Source organism: Chlorocebus sabaeus, chromosome 1, assembly GCF_047675955.1.
Source record: "Chlorocebus sabaeus isolate Y175 chromosome 1, mChlSab1.0.hap1, whole genome shotgun sequence".
Lineage (NCBI taxonomy): Eukaryota > Metazoa > Chordata > Mammalia > Primates > Cercopithecidae > Chlorocebus > Chlorocebus sabaeus.
The window spans coordinates 20,927,478-20,950,801 of NC_132904.1; the positions used below are offsets into that span (position 1 = coordinate 20,927,478).

Sequence of the window (23,324 nt, forward strand, 5' to 3'; positions counted from 1 at the left end):
TTATCTGGAATGGGGGTCTTCGAGGAGGAGAGACCCTCAGACAGGCAGATGTGCCAGCAGGTAGTATGTGCCCTTCTCTGTGGGGCAGGGAGGCTGCTAGTCCTACATTGGATGTTTCATTAATGGCTATATAAACAAATTCTGAACTTGCTGTTTTAATTTGCTCAGTGGGGAAGAAAAAAGTGCCCCTCTCTTGTAATTCCCAACTAGGTGCTTTTTTTCAATGATCAGATGTTATTTCAATGTTCAGCAAACATATTTGATTTCCTTCCCTTAACATTTGTTTGACTTGTTCTCCAACGGGGACTGGGTGCTTTGGAAAAGCTCCGAGAGGTCAGGCTTTACTGCGGCTTCCCTCAGCACCTCCCTGGGCTTCTGGCCCACTACTTGGGATCTTCTTTCAGCAGCACTTGCTGTAGCCGTGGCACACATGAACTATTTTCCCTCCAGGTCCCTGTGAGTCTTGGGGGTGTAAATCAATGCAAGCTGGAGATAGGACAGACCTAACCGATTATTTAGTTCTCCTACAGTCTGAAAAACAGGGAGCCTGAAGCAATGTGAAAAATACTCCAGGGAGATGATCCTCTAAGAAAGAATGACTCACCTCTGACCATAGTTTTCCATTTGTCTCTTTTGGGAAGCTCTAACTGTACCTGACAGATGGGAACATTCACAGAAATGAGCTGTTTGTGGCCTATTCTCTTCTAAAGACAATAGTCTCTATAATGGCAACCCTTCAGGTACTTCCAAAAAGTGAAAAATGGAGGTAACAGACAGGGATATGTTCTTTTCGACACTGTACTGACATTATGGCCAGGCTAAGGAAAGGTACTCGGGGGAACTGTTGCTTACTCAGATATATATACAAGGCTCAAAGAGAGCTCACACCCATCAACTTAAAGAACAGGGCTAAAAAAATTACAGTTCTCTAAAAGCTCAACTTTGGCAAAGTGGTCCTAGCTACACTGTAAAGCTTTAGTGTCAGACCTAACACAAAAGCTGATCCAGTGCAGCTCTGGCAAGGTTTGACCTTGTGCTCGCCAAAAACAGGCCTGGCTCAGTGTGAATTCCAGTGCCAGCAGCACACCAGCAGCCATGCAAGCTAACTCCCAGACTGGATCCACAGTGCACTCTGGGTACAGGCCACCATCCAGATACAAGAAAGAAAGACTTTAATTCCTTAACCTTCCCAGTCATCACTAGGTCAGACTTAGGTTCAACGATCTGAGTCACACAAGAGGTCAAGGAATGAAAATCTGAGGTGCTGGTTCCCACCGAAAGCTGAAATACTTTCAGTAAGTATATTTATTGGAAGTGGATGCACTGCAGGTATGTACTTTGTTTTATGGTTCCTCTGTTAGGGATGGCCCCTTTTTATCAGCCTCAGCTATGTAAGTAAGAACCGAGTTTCTCTGTGCCCAAGATGAACTCAAAGGGTGAGCCTTTCCTAGAGCCCACCCATGGCAAGATGAGATAGGAGGTTCCATGTGCTGTAAAGAAAAACCCTTCTGCAGAGACCCTCCTGGATTCCCAACAGACCGAGGCACATTTTCACATTTAGGATTCTGGGGTATAAATCTAGGCAGGTAAGCAGTTAATTTCTTATCAGAAGGATCATAAGCACAAGCCTGTGAGAAGCATGTCCAAGACTTGCTTTGCATTTTAATTTTTATTTATTTGTTGTTTTGAGACAGCGTCTCACTTTGTTGCCCAGGCTGGAGTGCAGTGGCGCGATCCTAGACTCAAGTAATTCTCTCACCTCAGCCTCCTGAGTAGCTGGGACTACAGGTGAGTGCCACCACACTTGGTTAATTTTTTTTTTTTTTTAAATTTTTAATAGAGATGAGGTCTCACTATGTTGTTCATGCTGGTCTTGAACTCCTGGCCTCAAACCATCCTCTCACCTTGGGTTCCTAAGGTGTAGGAATTACAGGAATGGATCACTGCACCCAGTCATCTACTAATTTTTAAAGAAGTTATGAAGTCTAATTCTAGGATATATCATTTCTATTTTTCAGTTGTAGTGAGAAGAGAAAAAGTGGGATCATTTATTAAGAATTGCAGATTCTAGGCCAGGTGCGGTGGCTCACATCTGTAGTCTCAGCACTTTGGGAGGCCGAGGTGGGCGGGTCACCTGAGGTCAGGAGTTTGAGACCAGCCTGGCCAACATGGTGAAACCCCATCTCTAGTAAAAATACAAAAAATTAGCCGGGTGTGGTGGCAGGTGCCTGTAATCCCAGCTACTCGGGAGGCTGGGGCAAGAGAATCGCTTGAACCCGGGAGGCGGAGGTTGCAGTGAGCCAAGACTGTGCCACTGCATTCCAGCCTGGACAACAGAGTGGAAAAAAAAAAAAAAAGGAATTGCAGATTCTATAATCTCTTCTACTCTCCTTGGATACACATATAGAGAGCCATACGTTTTACTAATTCTGTTTAAAACATAAATGTTATACAGCATCTCAGCTCTGGAATTCTCCAATTAGCGAAGCCCCCTCATCACTAATTAAATCTGAGCTATGGAGTAAGCTGGTCTTTTCTTTCTCCTTGGTTCTTCAATCCATTCAAACACTAAGTCTATAGATTTTCCACTAGCACAATCTCCAGTCTCTGCAACCTCTAAGTCATCCTGTGATTTGACGGCTTTTACCATATACTTGTCTACAAACCTACAACACCTCTTTTCTGCCTGTCACTTTAAACTTTTCAGTTGACCTCTTAGCCTGTGCCTCCGCTGGCCCTCTATTAACCTAAGCAGCCTAGCTTCCACTGCTCACCAAAACAAAATTCCCACTCTGCCTCATCGATATGCTGATGGCTTCCCTGTGCTACCAACACACCAAGCCCATTCTCCTTTGGTGTCTTTCTACTCGGTGCTTCCTGTAGCAAGAAACCCCACTCAAAGATGGTTTTATGTTCTCATGAAAAAACTGGGGCATTCCACGCTATTTTGTGGTCTTCCATGGTTCTTTGAGAGTATTTACTTGTTATTACCTTGGGAAGTTGTGAACAAAGTAATACAAATAAATTCTCACAATGTATTAACACCCAGGAGGTATTACCAACGCTACCACCTATAGGATACCCAGGTTGTAAAAGGGAGAGCATCAGTATTTTGTGTGCCTAACGACACACAGTTGCTCTTGGTGAATTCCTATTCTCACATGAACAGGAATTCATTCACTGACTTTATAATGGATATTCTTAGCCAAGAGCATTTCACATCTCTCAGGTGAAAATGTTCAACACTTAAGTGTTACTAGTAATTTTTATGGTTGGAAATGAGGATCAAAGAATGAAAGGAAAAATAAATTCACAGATTCATACATTCAGCCAAGTCTCCATGGCTCATTCTCTGCCACATGTTTTAAGCTGTCTCTCTCAAAGGTGGAGGAGGGGCGGAGGAATAAGTTGCTTTTTATTTCCCAGCTCTCAGATCTGAAATAAAAGCAGACAGCCTTGGAAAAAAAAAAATCAAACATTCAAGTAACACTATACGCTGCTACTGTTCCCCTAGGAGTCCCTCGCAAATGAGTATCAAGAACTCAATAGATACTTTCCTAGTAAAATACATAAACAGATAAATAAATTATCCCAGGCTGAAAAGAATTTCCACATCTGGTAGCTCACTAGAGCTTGTCAAACAAGTCAGAGACACGCAGGGCCAGAGAGCGCTCCTGATTTCAGGGCTGGAGAGAGAATGGAACATTTCCCAAAGCCCTTTGCCTTCCAACAGGAAATACGACCCATATAAACACACAAATAACCCCTCTGTTGTCTTCCAATTAAATAAATAATGATACCCGGTATTCGGTCCAAATGTCTGTGTGCTCAAGTCACAGACGCTGGAAGAAAACAGGCTTTCCTACACGGTCTAGCCTTTCATTCCCAAGAACTTGCTATGGTGTGCCTTTAAGGGTTATATTCAATGTACATTTAACACCCCAAAGAAGTAACTTAACCCCTGTGCCCTTCAGTTTTCTCAGCAATAAAGCCTGAAGTGACAGGATGATCCTAAGATCTTCACATTCTGACACTGTGTTTCTTTTAAACAGAGCTTTCTGACTAGGGTGCTATGAATGGGTAATGAGCATGTAAAGATCTAATCCTCACCCATCAGCAGTGAGGCCTCGGGTGGTTCACATCTAGTGTGCCACAGCCTCGTCTGTGTATCCCAATATGGCGTATTGGCATCATCTATTTGTGCAATGACTTGACAAAGGATGGAGAAAGGACTATTGTGGCTCTAATAACTTTCTCCTGGAGAGTGATTCTAGAGTTCACTATCAATTTGCAAGCTAATATCCAGGTAGATCTCCCCTCATCATTTATCTTACATCTCTTCCCTCTTACACTAGGCCCAAGTTTCTCTCATAGCTCTTGGAAGTGTGCAATCTGTGAACTGGCCTTTAATTACTGCTTTATGTTCCTTTAGCAAGACCTGGAGCCAGTTGCTTTAAAATGGTCTCTGTAAATCAATTCTTCCAACTCTTTAACATAAGCACTGCCTTAGGATGCCTTCGCACTTGTGAAAAACATTCTGGAAGTCTAGGACTTGAATCTACATGTTATTCCTCAAGACAGGCATCGTTAGAATCCTGAACGAAGTAAGATCTGGTTCACCATATTTGGCTCTGTCTCCTCCATTAAAATAACTTCTTGATTTCTTTCTTCAATTTCAATATGCTGTTGGCTATCACCTGCAAATACACCCTTATCTTAACACACACAGTCTCTCTGTGTTCCACAAGAAAGTGAAGGAATCTGACATTTTTTATGCATTGAAGTTTGGTACTTTTCCACACAGAATCACACCTTACAGATCTGGCTGTACTTCTGATGGCTTAGAATCATTACACCCAAAGGGATCTCAGGAAATCACTTGGTCTATTCTTCTGTGTCCAAGCAGAACTAGGAAAACCACTCTAAATGCTGGGGGATTGCGGGCTTCCTTTTCTTAAAAATTCCCAAATGGGAGACTGCTGTCTCTCCAGGCCTCTTAAAATTTCTTTGGGGCAACAGCTAAAAAGGTCTGCTGCATGATTTCTCTTTGATTCTCTTATAGTAAATACTGTATTTAAACCATTTTTAATTTTAAGTAGGATAATGAATTTAACTATTACAGAAATGATAAAGGCTACAGAAAAAAGAAGAAATAGAGATGCTTATTTCAGAGAACAAGCAAGGGCAAGGGGATATTTCGATTATGCTAAAGGTGCTGAGGTAGCTAGACTTACCTAACTGGCCTAGTAAGAACATTAAATCCACAGAGGCAGATGTGCCCTCTTTTTAATCACACATCGAACATTTACCAAAACAGACCTTTCATGGGGCCACACAGTCTCAACAAATTCCAAAATAATAAAATCGTAGGGTATATTTTCTGACCACAGTAGAATCAAGCCGAAAATCCGTAAGAAAACTATTAACTTAAACATTTGACAAAAATAAGCTATGTACTTTTATATAACTATGGGTCAAAGAAGATAATACAATGGAAATCAGAAAATATTTTGAGCTTAAAGACAATAGAAATATGACACATCTAAATTTGGAAATGCACCTAAGGCAGCAATTGAAGAGTAATTTACAGCTTTATATGCATATATTAGAAAAACAAATATTGAACTCAATGAGCTGATCTATCAAGTCAAAAGGCTAGAAAACAACAGCAACGTAAATTCATCAAAGAAGAGAAAAAAAGTAATCAAGAAAGGAGTAGTAATTAAATACAAAAAAAAGCACAAGAGAAAAATCAACAAAAATTAAAAGTTGAGGCCAGGTGGAGTGGCTCATGCCTGTAACCCCAGTGCTTTGGGAGGCTGAGGCAGGAGGATTGCTTGAAACCAGGAGTTCAAGACCAGGCCACAACAACATAGCCAGACCCCGTCTACCAAAAAAAAAAAAAAAAAAAAAATTAGTATAGTGGGACAATTCTGTAGTCCTAGCAACTGGGGAGACTGAGGCGGGAGAATCACTTGCGCCTAGGAGTTTGAAGTTACAGTTAGCTACAATTGCACCACTGCACACCAGCCTGGGTGATGAAGTGAGACCCTCTGTCTTTAAAAAAAAAAAAAATCAATTCTTTGAAAAGATTATAGATAAATCTGCAACAAGATTCATCAAGAAAGAGATAAAACAAAAATTGCCAGTATCAAGAATGAAAAAGAGTATATCATTCCAAATCTTACAGGCTTTAAACAATAAGAGAATATTATGAGTGACTTTATACCAGTACATTTTGTAATTTAGAAAAAATGAACAATTCCTTGGAAAATACGATTTATCAAAACCAATACAAGAAGAAAATCTGAATAGTATTAGAGACATTAAAGAAATTGAGTCTGTAGTAAACATGCAAGGGTGCTGGTTGGGAAGGAAGGGAACATGGAATGGATAGAAGAAAGTTACAAATATTAACTATGGTCTGGAGATCAAGCAACAGAAGCAAAGAATGTGGTACCTATGTATATTTTCTCCTTTCCTTATGTATATATACTTGGATATATAAACCAGTTTATTTTTCTTCTTTTCTAATTACTATTTGAAATAAGAAGTATTGTTACAATTTATTCAGGTTATACAATTTATGCTATTTATTCTTTGCGTGTTTATAGTTGGTTCAGCTTCTTGAGTCTGTACATTTATGTCTCTTGCTAATTTGGGACGTTTTTAGCCATTATTTCTTCAAATGTTTCTTCAGTCCCACAATCTTTCTCTTCTGAAATTCTAATGACACAATATTATATCTTTTGTGATTGTCCCACAAGTCCCTGAAGCTCTGTTCATTTTTTGCCAATCTATTTCTTCTCTGTTGTTTACACTGGAGAATTCCTATTGATTTATCTTCAAGTTCTCCAGTTTTTTCTCGTTATCTCCATTCTCCTACTGAGCCCATCCAGTGAGTTTTCAATTTTAGGTATTGTAATCAGTTTTGAAATTTCCATTTAGTTCTTCTTTATATCTTCTTTTTACTGAAATTTTGTTTTCCATTTGTTTTAACAGTACTCATAATTGCTTATTAGAGCCTTTTTTTGTGATAACCTTTTAAAAATCTTTATCAGATAATTCCAACATCTGTGTCGTCTTGTTGGCATCTGTTAATTATCTTTTCTCATTGAAGTTGCAATTTTCCTGGTTCCTGGTATGATGAGTAATTTTGGAACACTCTGATTATTGCTATAAGATGCTGGATCTGTAAATTTTCTCTGTTGGTGTTTCACTAATTTAGCATTTACCTTGCTTCCTTCCTTCTACTTGCTTTGAGTTTAATTTACTCTTCTTTTTCTAGGTTCTTAAAATGGAATGAACTTTTGGTCACTGTTTTAGACTTCACTTCTTTTTATAAGCATTTAATGCTATAATTTTCCCATAAGCACTGCTTTAGCTGCATCCCACAAATTTTTTTCCAGTTTTGAAAGAGTTTACTTACAATAAAAACTATCAATTTTAAAGATATAATTCATTGAGTGTTGACAAGTGTATACAATTATTATAACCACCACCATATCATAATATAAAACATTTCCATCACCTGAAAAGCTTCTTGCTTTTTTGTGGTCGATCCCATCCCCTAGCCCTGGCAATTTAGTTTTTTCTACTCTAGAATTTCATATACATAGAGTCATACAGTCAGTAGCCTCCAACCTCTGACTTTGTTCACTTAGCATAACACTTCTGAGATTTATCCATGTTGCTGCATGTATCCATTTCTTTCTTTTTATTGCTGTGTAGTACTCCCCTGTATAGATATTCCACATTCTGTTTATCCATTACCAGCTGATGTTTCTTGTTTAGGGATCTTATAAGGATAAGTCTTTATGTAGACATATGTCTGCACATATTTATTTCTTTTGGAAGCTGGGTCATATAAAAAATGTTTTATATGCCAAACTGTTTTCTAAATTGGTTGTACCAGTTCACATTTTTCACCAGTAATGTATGAGTTCAAGTTGCTCCACAGCCTCATCAATACTCAGTATTGTCATTCTTTTTAATTTTACTTATAGCCATTCTAGTGGAGATACAGTGGTAAATTCACTGTGCTTTTATTTTAAAATTGCTGTAATGACTATGATGTTGAGGACTTTTTTGTGTGTTATCTTATATCTCTATATCATCCTTTATTTACTTATTTATTTATTTATATTTTTATTTTATTTTTTTGTTTGAGATGGAGTCTCATACTGTCATCCAGGCTGGAGTGCAATGGTGCGATCTTGGCTCATGGCAACCTCTGCCTCTCAGATTCATGTGATTCTCCTGCCTCAGCCTCCTGAGTAGCTGGTATTACAGGCTCGCACCACCACACCCAGCTAATTTTTTGTATTTTAAGTGGAGATGGGGTTTCATCACATTGGCCAGACTGGTCTCAAACTCCTGACCTCATGATTCACCTGCCTCAGCCTCCCAAAATGCTGGGATTGCAGGTGTGAGCCACCGTGCCCAGCCTATATCATCTTTTAAAAAATGCTTCAAGCAGTAATTTTTGCTCAACCCACCCTTTCCCCCTCTGCTTAATCCTATTCAGCTTTTTTAAAAAAGTTATTCTTATTGACAAGTAATAATTGTATATATTTATGGGGTACAATGTGATAGCTCCATACACATACACATTGTAGATAAGCAAATCAGACTAATCCATCACCTTGTATATTTATTTCTTTGTGGTGGAAAAATTTAAAATCCATTCTTTTAGCAATATTGAAATATAATATATATCATTACTAACTATAGTCACCTTACTGTGAATAGATCATCAGAACTATTCCTCCTCTCTAACTGAAACTTTATAACTTTTGACCAATATTTCCCCTTTACCCGCCTTTTTCTCCAACGTCTGGTAACCACCATTCTACTCTCTATTTCAGTGAGGTCGGACTTTTAGATTCTACATTTAGTGAGATAATACAATATTTGTCTTTTTGTGCCTGCCCTCTAGATAGCATAATGTCCTCTAGATTCATTCATGTTGTCACAAATGATAAACTTTCATTCTTTTTTCAAGCTGAATAGTATTCCATTGTGCATATGTATCACATTTTCTTTATCCACTCATCTGTTTATGGATACTTAGGTTGATTCCATATCTTCGCTATTGTGAACAACGCTGCAATGAATATGAGAGTGCAGATATCTCTTCAATATACTGATTTCAATTCCTTTGGATGTATACCCAGAAGTGGGGTTGCTGGATCATATGGTAGTTCTATTTTTAGTTTTTTAAGGAACATCTATACTGTTTTCCAAAACAGTTGTATCAATTTACATTCCCACCAAGTGTACATGTGTGGTCCATTTCTAAACTCTTTATTCTGTTTCATTGTCCTATATATCTAAATTTATCCCAATACTATCATGTCTTGATTACTGTAGCTTTATAGCAAGTTTGAAAATAGGGAGTGTAAGTCCTGCAACTTTGTTATTTTTTTTTTAATTGCTTTGACTTTTTCGGGTCTGATGCATTTCCATTTAAATTTTAGCTTGTCAATTTCAATAACAAAAAGCCTTCTGGGATTTTGATTGGATTTCTTTGGATCTATACAATTTGGGGAGAATTTACATGGTAATAATACTGAGTCTTTGGATCCACAAGCATGCTATATCTTTCCAATTATGAAGTTGTTCTTCAATTTCTCTTGACAACATTTGTTAGGTTTCACTAAACATATCTGGCACACATTTTGTTGAATTTTTCAAGTATTTCAGTTTTTATGCTACTGCTAGAGTATAAGTAACTTTTCTTTTAGCTTTTTGGAAATATAGCTGATATACAATAAGTAGTTATTTAAAGTATATAATTTGACATGTTTTGGCATCTGTATACACCAGTAAAACCATTACCTCAATTAAAATAATGAACATATCCACTTCCCCTAAAAGTTTTTTGTACCCCTCTGTTATTCGTCCCTCCTGCCCTTTACAGGCTGACCCTTCCCACTTACCTTCCAGGCAACCACTGATCTTTCTATCTCTAGGGTTAGTTTGCACTTTCTAGAATTTCATATATATGGAATCATAAAGTATGTTCTCTTTTTCATCCTGCTTCATTAACTTAGCATAATTATTTTGAAAAATGTCCATGCTGTTGCATGTATCAATAGTTACTTCTTACTTATTACTGAGCCATATTCTACTCTATGGGTGTATCACAATGTTTATCTAGTCAACTGTTGATAGACATTGTTTTATTTTCTCCAGTTTTTGCCTATTACAAATAAAAGCTGCTTTCAACGTTAGCGTACAAGTATTTGTACAGACATATGTTGTCATTTCTCTAGGGTAAATACCCATGGGAAGAATGGCTGGTCATAAGGTAGATGTATGTTTAACATTTTAAACTCCAAACTGTTTTCCAAAATGGATGTAACCAGATTATGGATCATGGTAAAGTGGAAGGGCATACAGGCCAGAATAATCTTTTCTATATCTTTCATATGTGTGTTGGTAAGGGAGATTTATTCACTAATCAAATGTTACTGAATTAACTACTGAATGCAATCAACTGGGTTAGGCACAGAGGACACAGCAATGAATAAGAGAGCCATGGTTCCTGCCGTTTGCTGCTTACATTCTAGAAGGAAAAACAGACACTATAACAACATAGTTCACAATTATTTGCTCACAAAGACATACAGAGTGCTCTGAACCCAACCTGACTGGGGACTCTCTGAAAGCTTCTTTGAGATAGCAACAGCCGAGCTGAGTGTTGAAGGATGAGTAGAGATTAACAAGACAGATATAATCCCAAGGGACTGTGATAACACCACAAAATAGTAGTTCTGGGATCCAATATAACTCCCCTAGGATGTAAATATTTACTTATTTATTCCCTTAATCAGTCAAGCCTGCTCCCAATTCCTGCATGAAAATCAATCCTAGGCTTCAGCATAAAAAGCAGGATTTAGGAGCATCATGATCTTTTGTCTCTTGATTCAACACTAAACTGAGTCCCTTCTTCAAGATAGAAATGTCCCTTCTGAATAATGAAAACAACAATCTCTTTCATGAATCATAGTAGAATCATGAATGGAATAATGAAAATAGCAGTAGTCATAATGATAACAGCAGCAGCAGCTAACATGGCATCTGTAAAGTGTACAGTCTACTGTCCATCACACAGGAGGTGTACTTACTGCCCTTTGGTGATTACATTCCAAAAGGAAAAAAAGACACTAAACAACATAGTTCACCATTATTTGCTCACAAAGAGGTACAGAGTGCTCTGAATCCAACTTAGACTGGGGAATCTCACTTTCCATGTGGGAGGCACTATGTAATTTCATCCAATGCAAATAATAACCTCATGAAGTAGATACTGTCATTACCATTTTATATAAGAATGAACTATGTTCCAGAGAGATTAAATAACCTGTTCATCATCATAAATCGGTCAGTGATAGAGCAGGAATTTAGGCACAGAGGCCCTAAAGCACCAATGGTAGGGGTACCTAAAAAATGTATTTGTTTGCCTTAGAGTCAGAATAATTTTGTGACAGGCAAATGATATGCTGATGACTGTAAGTACTACTTCTGAGGACCACTGATCTCAGGCAAATGTCACTCACAGTAAAATCCTCAGGGAAGACAGCACAGTGTCAGAAAAATTTGGATTTAAATCCCAATTCTTCCACTTATTAGCTGTGTGACTATAGGCAAGTTATCTAACCTTACTTAGTCTCAGTACAGAATGAGAAAAACATACCTGCTTTGCAGGCCTGGGCCAAGATGTATGGATAAATAATGTATGGAAACACTCAGGACGTTGACAGGAACATAGTAAGTTGTATATACAAGGTTGTTATCAAAGTTGTTCCTTCCATAGCGTCTGGAGATTCTGACTAACAGAGATAAGAAAGCTTCCTGGTTTCACTCTTCTAATAATTACTTCTTTAGAGGTAATATGGAATCAAACACAAGTAATCAGAGGAAAGAGGTAAAGATTCGAGTTCAGTCCCTTTAAGTGCTGCAAAACTTCCTCTCATTAACATATTCTTAGTTGCCTGAAACAAACTCAGGGTTGAAAGAAATCAAAGGAATACATTTAGCCCACCCTTCTTTTAGTAGTCTTCCTTTAGACCAACTGAAAATACTAAAGAGACAGCACTCTGTCCATCTTGGCCATGCTGTTTTGAACATTCCTTTTTTCCACCTCTCTTTTGCCACAAAAATAAACAGATGAGTAGCATTTGAAGCCATTATATGCAATGAAGAGAGAAATCACTAGCAAAAAAAAAAAAAAATTAGTCTTTTTTCCATGACTTGATTAGAAAAACAAGTAGGCAATTTGTTTTTAAAATGGGAATAATAGTATATGAAATATCATCCAACACCCTAGACACTATGCTGTAAAAGTCATCTCCTACGAATAAAAATAAATCCAAAAAGATGAATGTATGTTTTATTAGCTACTCTCATGCCTTTCATTGGTCAGTAACTACATCACCCAGGGCATTACATATCAATCTATTTCATAACAATTTCTTTTACACTCAAATGAAGCTACATTTTTAAAAAAACCTGGGAAAACTTGAGCTTTTAATTTTTGGTGGTGGTGATAGTGTCGGGGGGAGTGGATTCCTTTTCCTTTCCCTTAAAATCCACCTTCGATTTAAGTGTTTAAAAATACATTTCTATAATAAATACATGTACTAAATATAGCTTCATTAAAAAAATGTATGATTTAAGAACCCCAAATTCAACAAATTCTCAGTTAACTAAAGAAAATGGTTACCTCACTCCCCTTTCCCCTGAGCCAGCTATAGCGAAATGACTTGAGCACTCTGCGTGCTTCAGTCTGATACCACCTCTACCCCCAGCCGCAGGCCTCCGCCTGTCGTCATCATGCATCTCACGTACACCCTGACAGGGCCCATCAATTCCTATTGCTTTTCACCAGGCCTCGACTCTGGCACTTTCCCCTGGGGAGACCTTTACTGGTCTCCATACTTAACCCTTGAACCCAGCCTAATCCATCAGCCTCATTGAATAAACGGTGATAGGGAATGTTTCTCCCTAAAGACAGGCAGCCAGCCTCTCCACTTAAAACTCAGAAAGAAAGCCATCAACAGGGTCTGCTTTGTTTGTCAGCGTCGCCAGCTTCTTCACTTATTGATGTTTTTATTGTTGCAGTGCCCAGCTGCTTGAGTCAAGGGAAGTGGTATTCAAGGAGACATCAATTAAGTGCTTGTTAAATGCTATAGATGCTCTTTTGAAATTGTCCCCTGGGACTCTCCTTGGGAGTTCCCAAAACCAGTGGAGGGCACAGTTGCCATTTTGGAATAGGGTTTCTCCAGTGCTTCACAGAACAGCTTCATAACCCACACTCTTATGCACACCTTTTGGACTCTACTGGCAGATTTTAGGAATTCTGACTTTTAAGAAGGAAATATAATACTCTTTTTTAGAAAAGACAAGCAGTCATATAAACTAATATTAAACATATAAACATACTGTGTAAAACCTCCTTACCTCATAACCAAATTGCAGCTCGTCAGAGGTCAGCATAATGATATCATCATCAATGGCCAGAACAGCTTCCGTCTCGATTTCATCATAAGGGAAGAAACGGTTACTTAACTTGTTTTCAGCAGTCCTCACAACTTTTAATGGAACCCGGATTTTGGGCCAGAGAGAATCTGGAAAACGGGAAAAGGTATTTACTATTCTCTTAATTTTGTGAGGAGATAAAGTAGGAAAAGCATGACATCACAAATGAGATAGAAGAATCAACTTCTATCCATGGCTCTCATCAAATCCAAAGGTACAACTGTGCCAGGGGAGATTCTCACAGATGCATCTTTATTATGATAAAAACTATATATACTGTACATACACACACACATACAACACATATACACACATACAATATACATACATATTTATCCTCTCTAAATCCTTGTAACATTACTAATTCTCAACACTGTCCTAACTAGAATGAACAAATTGGCTTCAACTCACAATTGAGAGGCAGAGAAGCCAAATGACTCGACCAAGGTCACAATGACAGGAAGAAAAATAAAGTCTGCATTACCTCATTCTCAGGATCAAGACTTTAATATCAGAACTCTACCCACCTGTGGTAAATACTCTGTAAAATACTTCCAGGTAAGTCTATCCTAGCTGAAAACTTGCCTGCAGCTGTTCTAGGAAATACAGTGTATGTGCTGAAGATGTCTGCCCCGACGCGCCCGCCTCCGTCATGCAATCAAACAGCTTTCAGTGCCCCTAAAATCCACCCCTCATCAAAGTATGTTTCATTGAATGAGTGTAGCTTCCTTAACTCAGCACTGTATCCCCTCCCCCTGACGCACTAGGTTTGGTTTCTCATCATGACCAATTTACAAAGTAAATATCAAATTTCTAGGTCCAATTATGTGGGATTTTCTAGTATACTAAAGAAGCACCAACCCATGACTTGCCTTATATTTTTTTCCCATTCTACTCTATGAAATGACTGGAGTAATTGAACCACAGGTTCTTTGTTTTAAAACGTTGCATTTAGCAGAGCATGAAATTCAAACTTCTTTGGTACAGTACCCATGTCCATAGATCTTAGAGGGCAGTTTGTTACACATTTATCAAACGAGAATAGGAAGGCTAGGTATCATACTGCTTTCAAAAAGTCCATCATGTCATTGTAGAAAAATCTCATTTTTGTGGGTCTTGAAGTCCCAAAGCTCTCATGGCCACTCCAAAGTCACCATAATAAAGGAGAAGTATGATAGAGGGAAAGTCAGTAGGGAAAAGCTGTCTTAACTTACTGCATATAAAATATTTTACTTCTGCATAGTTGTAATATAACTGGTTGTAGAACACACTGTTGCGGCACTCCCAGGGTGTCGGAAGGGGCCTGTGCAAGTGAGAGGCCTTGTAGTCAAGGAAGAGATTCATGGTCTTAAACCTGTGGCACAGAGCCTAAAACAGAGTGATCAGCTCCAAAAAGTGTGTTTGGGAAAGGGCTGAATCCATGACCAAAGAAATAACCCTAAGGGCCACTACCTTTTCATCAATATCAACAGTTAATTATAGTTAATTCTTGGCACATAATCTATAAATATCTTTGGAATAATGTATGAACACATGACTGAAAGACTGGAGGCCTGAATTCTGCATTATCTATGGGATGTTAAGCAAGTCCATTCTTCTCAGGACAAGAATAAGCAGAGGGAAAGGGAGAAGTGGACTTTGTTAAGCAACTAATATATGCCAGATGCTTTACAGATGCACTGTCATTCAATCCTCCTGACAACCTTATGAGGCAGGAATTATTTACAAAGTAGTATTTTCATGGCTCAGAGAGGTTAATTAACTCGCCCAGTGATACACAGAAAATAATAAGGCTAGTATTTTAACTTAAGTCTGTTTAGCATTAAAAGACCAAAAAGGACCTGCAGCTTCAGAATCCCATGTTTCTCTGGATCTGGAACAAAACTAGTAAGGTTCAATCATTTTCTCCAGCAATCATTCTTATTCTTGCTCGATCCCTACTTCCTATATCAGATAAATAAAATCCCTGTCATACAACTACAGTTTCCAAATCCTTATAAAACATGAATACATTGTAACAGTGGTCCTCAACCTTTTTGGCACCAGGGACCAGTTCTGAGGAAGAAAATTTTTCCATGAATGGGGGGGAAGGTGGGGCAGGGATGGTTTTAGGATGAAACTACTCCACCTCAGATCATTTGGCATTAGATTCTCATAAGGGGCGCACAACCTAGATCCCTGCACGAGCAGTTCACAATAGGGTTCTCGCTCTAGTGAGAATCTGATGCTGCCGCTGATCCTACAGGAAGCAGAGTTCAGGCGGTACCCAACGCTTCTCCTGCTGTGCAGCTCAGTTCCTAATAGGCCACAGATGCTACGGGTTCATGGCCCGGGTTTGGGGACCCCTGTACCGTAACATCTGAAATGAAGGAGGTTATAGCCCTACCTACCAGACCAGTGGTTTTCAAAACTTTTGGTCTCAGAATCCCTTTATGCTCTTAAAAATTACTGAAAATCTCAGAGATTTTGTTTATATAGGATACACACACACGCATGCATGCACACGCGCACAAACACACACATAAACACACTACTTACTATATTAGTAATTAAAACTGAGGAAATTTTAAAACATGAAATACATGAAAATATAAAAGCACACATTCCATTAGGTGTGGGAAATGATGTCACTCATGACATGTAGATTCTGGAGAACTCTACTGTACATTTGTGAGAGAATAAAAGAAGTGAAAAGATAAATAATGACTAAGTGTGATTACGAAAATAATTTCCATGTCCTGGATCTCCTGAAAGGATCTCAGGGATGTTCAGGGTACCCGGATTACACTCAGAAATCAGAGTTAGACTCTGTTCAGATTTGGGTGCCACAACGTTAAGAGAAGTACCAACAAGCCCAGAAAATAGTTTAGAAGAAATAACAAAGACAGTGCAGGCATCTGTATCCAGGCTTTCTACAGAATGCTTAAAGAAATGAAGTGTGCCACTTATCACTTTATTGCCTCTCAGTTTCAACTGTAGTTATCATTGCCCTGTTAGTGACAGCCGAACTGGACCCTGCAATCATCTCTCCTTTGCCAGCTGGCATGGCGTCACACTGTGTCAGCACAGGGCACTGAAGGGCCAGTGCAGCGCGTGGGGGTGGCTTTCGTCCTGGTTCTGGCATGCCTTTTATACTTCTTGCTCCAGTAGTGCCTGGCCAGCAGGCAGGCAGGCAGGCAGGCAGGCAGGGGCACTTGTCTCTAGCAAGTGTAAGTAGCACCTCTTCCCTGGGGCGGCTTCCCAGCAGGTTCTAGCACACCTCAACAGGCTTCCCAGTGAATTGAACAGCACCCCTCCAGGCAGCTTCCCAGCAAGTTCTGTGGATGCCCACCAGCAACTCAGCCAAAATTCTCCCTATAGGTAGCTCCAGGTGAGCTCCACTAAAGCCCTAGCCAGTTTCCCAGCAAGTTCACAGATTCCTGTTGAATTCTATGTGTAGATGAGGGCATGATTGGGTTTCCTGCTTGTCAACTTTGGCCTGTGGCACTTCCGTAAACTTTATTAATTCAGTGGGTATGATTAGTAAGGTGTGAATCTCAGATCTAGCTGGGGAAGGGGCTCTCCCAAGTTTATTTTCTATAATCTTTAGAGTTCTCTTTACCCTTTAGTAGGTGAATCCTGTTACTAGTTAATAATTCTTCAGATTAAATTTTTCCTGTTCAAATTACCATGCGGTTTCTGTCTCCTAAACGAACCTTGACTAATATTCTTGGGATATCAGAAAGAGTATCGAATGAAAAGGGAATTGTTCTCTCCGGCCTCTAGAGTTAGAAGCACGACAAATGGAAGGGTAGAAGTTACAGGGAAACTGATTCAGACTTAAAATAGATAAGAACTTCCTGATGGTATAAACTGTTCTAAGATGTGTTGCGTTCAGCAGCACAATGTGCCCTTTTACTTCAAATGCACTCACTTAGGTCAGATTTCTACTTGATATCAGGTGGAAACTAAACAAGATGCCTCTATGGCCTTAGGATTCCACGAGGCAGCAAACATCACAGAAAGAACAGTCTTTGGAAACAGCTTCAGATCCCAGGTCTACCACTTACTTGTCATGTGACCTTGAACAAGTCAAACACCCTGAGACTGCTTCTTCAACTACGAAGAAGGAATAACGACGCCACCATCTTGACATGATTGACTGTGAGGATGAATGGGAAAGTATTCAGCAACACAGTGCCCAGCACACCGGCGGTAGTCAGTAAATGTCAGCCATGCTGTCTCTGGAAAGTCTGCGTCTACCTAAAGAACCAGGGCATTTTTTTGAACCCTAGGTAGCAGTGTCAAAGTGGTACATTTGAGATCTGGTACAATCCAGTGGTATACCCCTGGCTCAGGCCTTCCATATCCACTTTGAGAGAAGCAAGATCCCTGCCATGAATCCTCTAAACTCTCACACGCTAATAAAGCAAAAGAACATGGAACTTTGGTCATGTTAATTCCACAAGGCAACAAACAGCTCCTCTTTCCACTATGTAGAGAAACTAGGCTAGCTACTTTGATTAAGGATGAACGTACCTCTACACTGGATGGAATCTGGACTTACAATTGGGGAATGTGTACAGCATATTCAACCCATAGACAGCTTTCCACACTGTTCATCTATATATGTCCAAAGAATTACCTGAGACCATGTCCACAAAGAACTAACTTGCCTCTGTGAAGTCTTTGAAGGGGAGCTTTTAGAGAGCAATGAAGACCCAGGAGGATGATATGGGGTGCAGGTAGAAATATATACTGAATCATGGCTTTTTAAGATATATGGTTACTTTTCCCTGTTGCAAGTTAGGTCTGAGTAGCTAAAAGTCGTCTTTGGCAAAAGGCGTCTCCATTTTACTGATCAGCTATCTGTGGACCATCATTACCACCAGACAGGACTCTAAATAGAATTCTCAGTTTCATGTTTTCCCTTTGTCAAATTAAATGGCCTCCATGAAAGAGAAGTAGCATTCCCACAGGCTTCTGACAGCATCCCTTTCATGGAGGCCAGAAATGAGAGGGCAGCAATCAAAGAATAAGCATTAAAATTATATCCTGCCTTTAGATAATCCTGATATGGAATTTTGATTCTGGAAAGGTAACCTTTAAAAAAATCAGGACTGGAGCAGTAGAAGGAGAAGGGAGCATGAGGTAGGAAAGAAAAATATATGTGAAAAAGAAAAGAGGTTTTTTCCTTCCCATTAGTCTTTTCAAAAAAATAGATTTACTCTTCTGTCTCTCTGAGTCCCTGACAAGGATCTAGTTCTTATATATGATCCCAAATCAAAGAACTGACAACACATGATTTTCCTACAACTAAACGGTAATCTAAATAGACATAGGGGGGCTTAGTGCAAAGGGCGTGAGCTTTAGATCTAGAAAGATCTGTGTTGATTTCTGACAAATTACTAATCTGAGTTTCATTTTTCTTATTTTTGTAAAATGGGGATAATAATAGCTTCTTTGCAGGCTTGTCCTAAGGTCTAGAGATAATAAGCATATAGCACAGTTCCTATTCCTAGGATTTAAAAAGTATATAATATGGTTACATCATTATCATCTTCACAAATGGATTCTTGTGAAGTCCCATGAACTTCACTTCTCTACTGATAACATGAAGAGGTCTAGACAAAGCATATGGGGTGACCCCTAGAATGCAGACAGAAACTGTGTCATAGCTATAAATCTTCAGGTCTAACTTCTATTGCTTAGCCTAAATGAGGTCTTTTTTCCTTACTCCTTTAAATTCTAAATGAAACAGCATGCCGTTGTATCTTATGTCTCATCCTGTGAACCTATAACAGACAAAATAGAAATGTCACCTTCCATTCATACAAAGTAGCCTGAAAAATATGATTTTTCAAATGCATTGCAGAATTTATGAAAAACAAACAGCTGAGCCAGGTGACCTGATAACTTCACAGTATGAGCTTTAGTCCAGCTCAAAGGAGAAAAAGAACTCCTTGTGTTATGGATTTCTTTTTTTAAGTATATTGATTAACGGTTTTCTCCATGTTGGATGCCAAGAGAAATGTGAGCAAAGACATTTTTCTCCAACTTGGCAAAGGTACTACAAAATGGTCAGGTTAACTGAAGATGACCCCAAGTCCATCCTGCCAATCACTATCATAAATACAACCACAGATTCACAAAATAAATTATCAGATTATCTCCATACGAACCTTAAGCCTACTTCAGAATTGCCTGAGTTGCTGGTGTACAGCTGGTCTCATGAACCAACTCCCCACAGTCCTAGAACTTGGCTCACAAGGAAGGCGGTTGCTGCTTTTACTCCCCTGTTCACCATCCTGGGTTGCTGACATGCTCAGCCAACCCCACCCTGCCTGCTAAGGACTATGCAAATCACAATCTGCAGCTGGGGGGCTCCTGATATTAATGCAAATTTAAAACTAAAGTCAGTTAAAAGAAGAAAGGCAGTAGCCTGCCTTTTCTTCTGACAAAGCTCAAAATCAATGTGATGAAAGCTCACTGGAAATTTCAATTGCCTAGTCTAAGTATTTACTTAAACTTAAAACCCAGAAATTTGGACTTAAGTGTAACCAAAAGAAAAAAGTATTTAGTTGGGTTGGAGAATGAAAAAAAAAAAAGTAGGAAGGCGGGTAGATTTCTGCCTACACAAATCCTCCCAGCAGCAGACATGGTAACCACAGTATTTATTTTAGTAAATGTAGAGAAAGCGAAAAACATCACTTTTGCCTCTAATATTTCAAAGACTTGGACTTGCTTTTTTTATATATATATATATATATATAATATATATGTTACTAATGCTGTATGTGAAAAATCAGATGCCTTTGCTGGCATGCGGACCAGAGCTGACAGCCTCATTTACCAACTGAACAAACACCCCACAGAAGATTAAACATGGTTCATGTTCTCCCCAAACAACCACATAGCCAGAGCCAGAGCCCTGACCTAAAAACCGCTGTTAGAAAAAAGCCAGTCCAGTCACTACACGTGTCAAAATTAGGGCCTCATCAGTTAAGGGCTCTTTTTCCTCCCTAGAGTCAAAGTCTTTTAAAAATAAAGTCCTGGTCATAAAATTAACCACTACATTTTAGCAGGGTCTTACCAAAAATTAAAACTGCACACCCAACTCCAAAATCTGGGCTCCTGCCACACTGCCTTTAGTTGTGCCAGTGTAGAGGCTTAGATCAAGAAGGGAAAAAAAGTTATCCTTTCTCACAGTTTGCAACGATACCTTCCCAAAAGAAGTGACACAAATTCACAAGAAATAACTCACCTTATGCCTAAGTGGCTCACCAGGAGTTATAAGGAGAAGCCTCTTTTGCATTTAGCACTATAATTTGCAACTCTGCCTTTCAGGCAGGACTGCAGGAGCAGGCTGAGAGTCTCTCTGAAAGCTGGTGGCCTTTGCATGCAGGAGCAAATACAGGCCTGTGACTACCATAAGACACAATAGGCCACTCCAGACCCAGTGACAGGCCCCAGACTTCCTTCTACAAACATAACTCATCCTTTATAAATGAAGGGACTAATTAGCAATGCAATACCATCCAATTCACTTCACTCTGGAGAAAGGCAATTGGTATGAATAAATCCAAGTCAACAATTTCCTTCTTCACATAGTTCCTTATAATTGTCTCTCTTTTCCTTCCTTTCTGTATTCTCACCCTCCCTTCTTAAATGATGCCCACATCTTCCTTTTTCTTTTACCCCTTTCCTTCTCCCTCATTAAGTACCAAACAAAACAAAAATCCAGAAAACTGACCATGCTATAGTGTTGAGAAAGAGAAAACAAATCTTGGCATAGAAAATTAATTTTTAAAAATCAGGGAATAATATAAGACCTTCATTTAAAATAGCTGTTTTATTTACTCAAACTGTGGCTCCCTAAATCTAAAAAGAAAGCATATGATTCTCTCAGAGAATAAACATCTCATGAAGTGAAGGAAAATCTAAAGAATTTTCTCAAGGCAAATTCTGATTTGCCTAATAGAGCCAGAAATATGGTCTTCTTCCAGCCTGGACTATAGATCTACTACTGGCCATTTTCAGGGTTGACTCTCCCGACTTCAGTATATCCATAAAAGAGACTAGCCATAAAAAGTGTAGATACTGCTGTCAGGCAATAAACTAGACCTTATCGGTGACAGTGGTGCACATTACTAACTTCAAACTCATTCATTCCTTGCTCTAATCCATCAGAAACTTCCTGGCTTTAATAGGCTATAAATGGCAGGAGCTTTGAAGTCCCTGGGATTAGGATCAGTAATACACAGACTGAATGAGAAACTAAATGCAGGTGGAACATACTCTGTGCGTCCCGAATTAAAAACAAATCCAATGAATCAAATAGTCCTCAACCCTAGCTGCCAGCCAGCAGATTACAGGGGTGGCCAAGGCAAGGAACAAAGTGATTAAGGGAGAACCAATGGGAACTTCTAGTGATTGCTCTCTTTAAGGACCTGACTTGAAGTCTGGACAGGGTATGCTTTGCTGCTGACTTTTCCAATCAGACGTGAGGCCATCCTTTCTTATTTTATTATTATTATTTTTTTTTTGGAGGAAAGCACAGCATCAGAGCAGAGATAAGAAATGCCTTTTAAACTGAGTTTTCATGTAAACAAATCAGCTGAGATGGCTGAGGGAAGCTGAGATCTGTTTTCCCAAGGCTGATAGCCTTTGATCCTATTGATTCCTAAGCCCTCAAACACTTGTGGCTACAGAGTATGCCAGGGCTTGGAGTTAAATGGGCCACCCTAGAACAAGAATGAGAGGACTGAGAAAAATGAAGGCATGCTGTCTCAGAAATGGCATTGCTATTGACAAAGCAGGAAAATTTATTTAAAACAAAGGATGTGAATAATTTGGCCATCCAAAATCAATCCAGCTGAGAGATGTACTAAGGCTTCTTACCTTCTGGGGGGTTTTTATTCTGATTATTCCAGACGACAAGCAGTTTGGATAGACTGGGCACCTTGGACACTTCAGTGATGACCCGGAAGAGGCTCTCTACTCGGTCATAGGTGAGGACTATGGCGGTGAACCCTTGAGACTGTGGTGGGATCAGCGGGAGGAAGAGTGGATTGCTCACACTGCCCCACTTCTACAAGAGGACAGATTAACACAGGTCAGAAAAGCAGCTGTAACAATATGGCTCACCCAATATCGTCAGCAAACCCAAACATGGCAGGCTTGGCGGCTTTTACCAGGACCGATCCCAGAGCTAAGCAACTGCTCAAAGTCTTCCCCTCCTCAAAATTTGCATGGACTAATTAAGTTTGGCCCTGATATCACTGAAAAAGGGGCTGAGAATTTTTGCAGCTGAGAAAAGAACTCTAGTTAAACACGACAGATTAAAGCATGCGTTTATCTCCACTCTCTCCCCAAACCCAATAAAAAGGCAGTTGATGAATATAAAAGAATATAAATCTACAAGGACAAAGAGATGGGAGAAGAGACAACAGCTGATGGGCCTATTACGATATTTCTGAAAGACGGAAAGGGCTAGAGAAGGGGTAGCAGAGCAGGAGTGAGAGTGGAGACCTGGGCACCTACCAGGAGGGGAGGCAGCAATGGCAAGCAAGCCAACCTGGGAATTCACAGGGCTCAGGAATGAAACTCACCAGATACCTCGTGAGGTAAGAGGAGCGGTAAGGTTGAAAACAGGAAGACTGTTAAAAATCTGTGTAAGGAGCAGTTAGAGGCCCAGATTCACAAACCCTCCCTTGATCCTACTCAGCCAGAAAACGACTCGTCCCTTATCCCAGCTAGAGAAGGGAGGTTTCCTCTCTGAGGAAACTGAAGCTCTAGAC

At 39.4% G+C, this 23,324-nt stretch overlaps 1 protein-coding gene across 3 annotated transcripts in view; it reads right to left on the minus strand.

Moving 5' to 3' along the window:
• EXT2 (exostosin glycosyltransferase 2) overlaps positions 1-23,324 on the minus strand; it is a 197,159-nt gene that overhangs the window by 62,141 nt on the left and 111,694 nt on the right. For all 3 annotated transcript variants that reach the window (XM_073017126.1, XM_008000925.3, XM_008000909.3), the window contains exons 9-10: positions 22,426-22,615; positions 13,468-13,634 (exon numbers count right to left, since the gene is read on the minus strand). In XM_073017126.1, the coding sequence (XP_072873227.1) occupies positions 13,468-13,634; positions 22,426-22,615 (357 nt within the window). The remainder of the gene's footprint in view (positions 1-13,467; positions 13,635-22,425; positions 22,616-23,324) is intronic.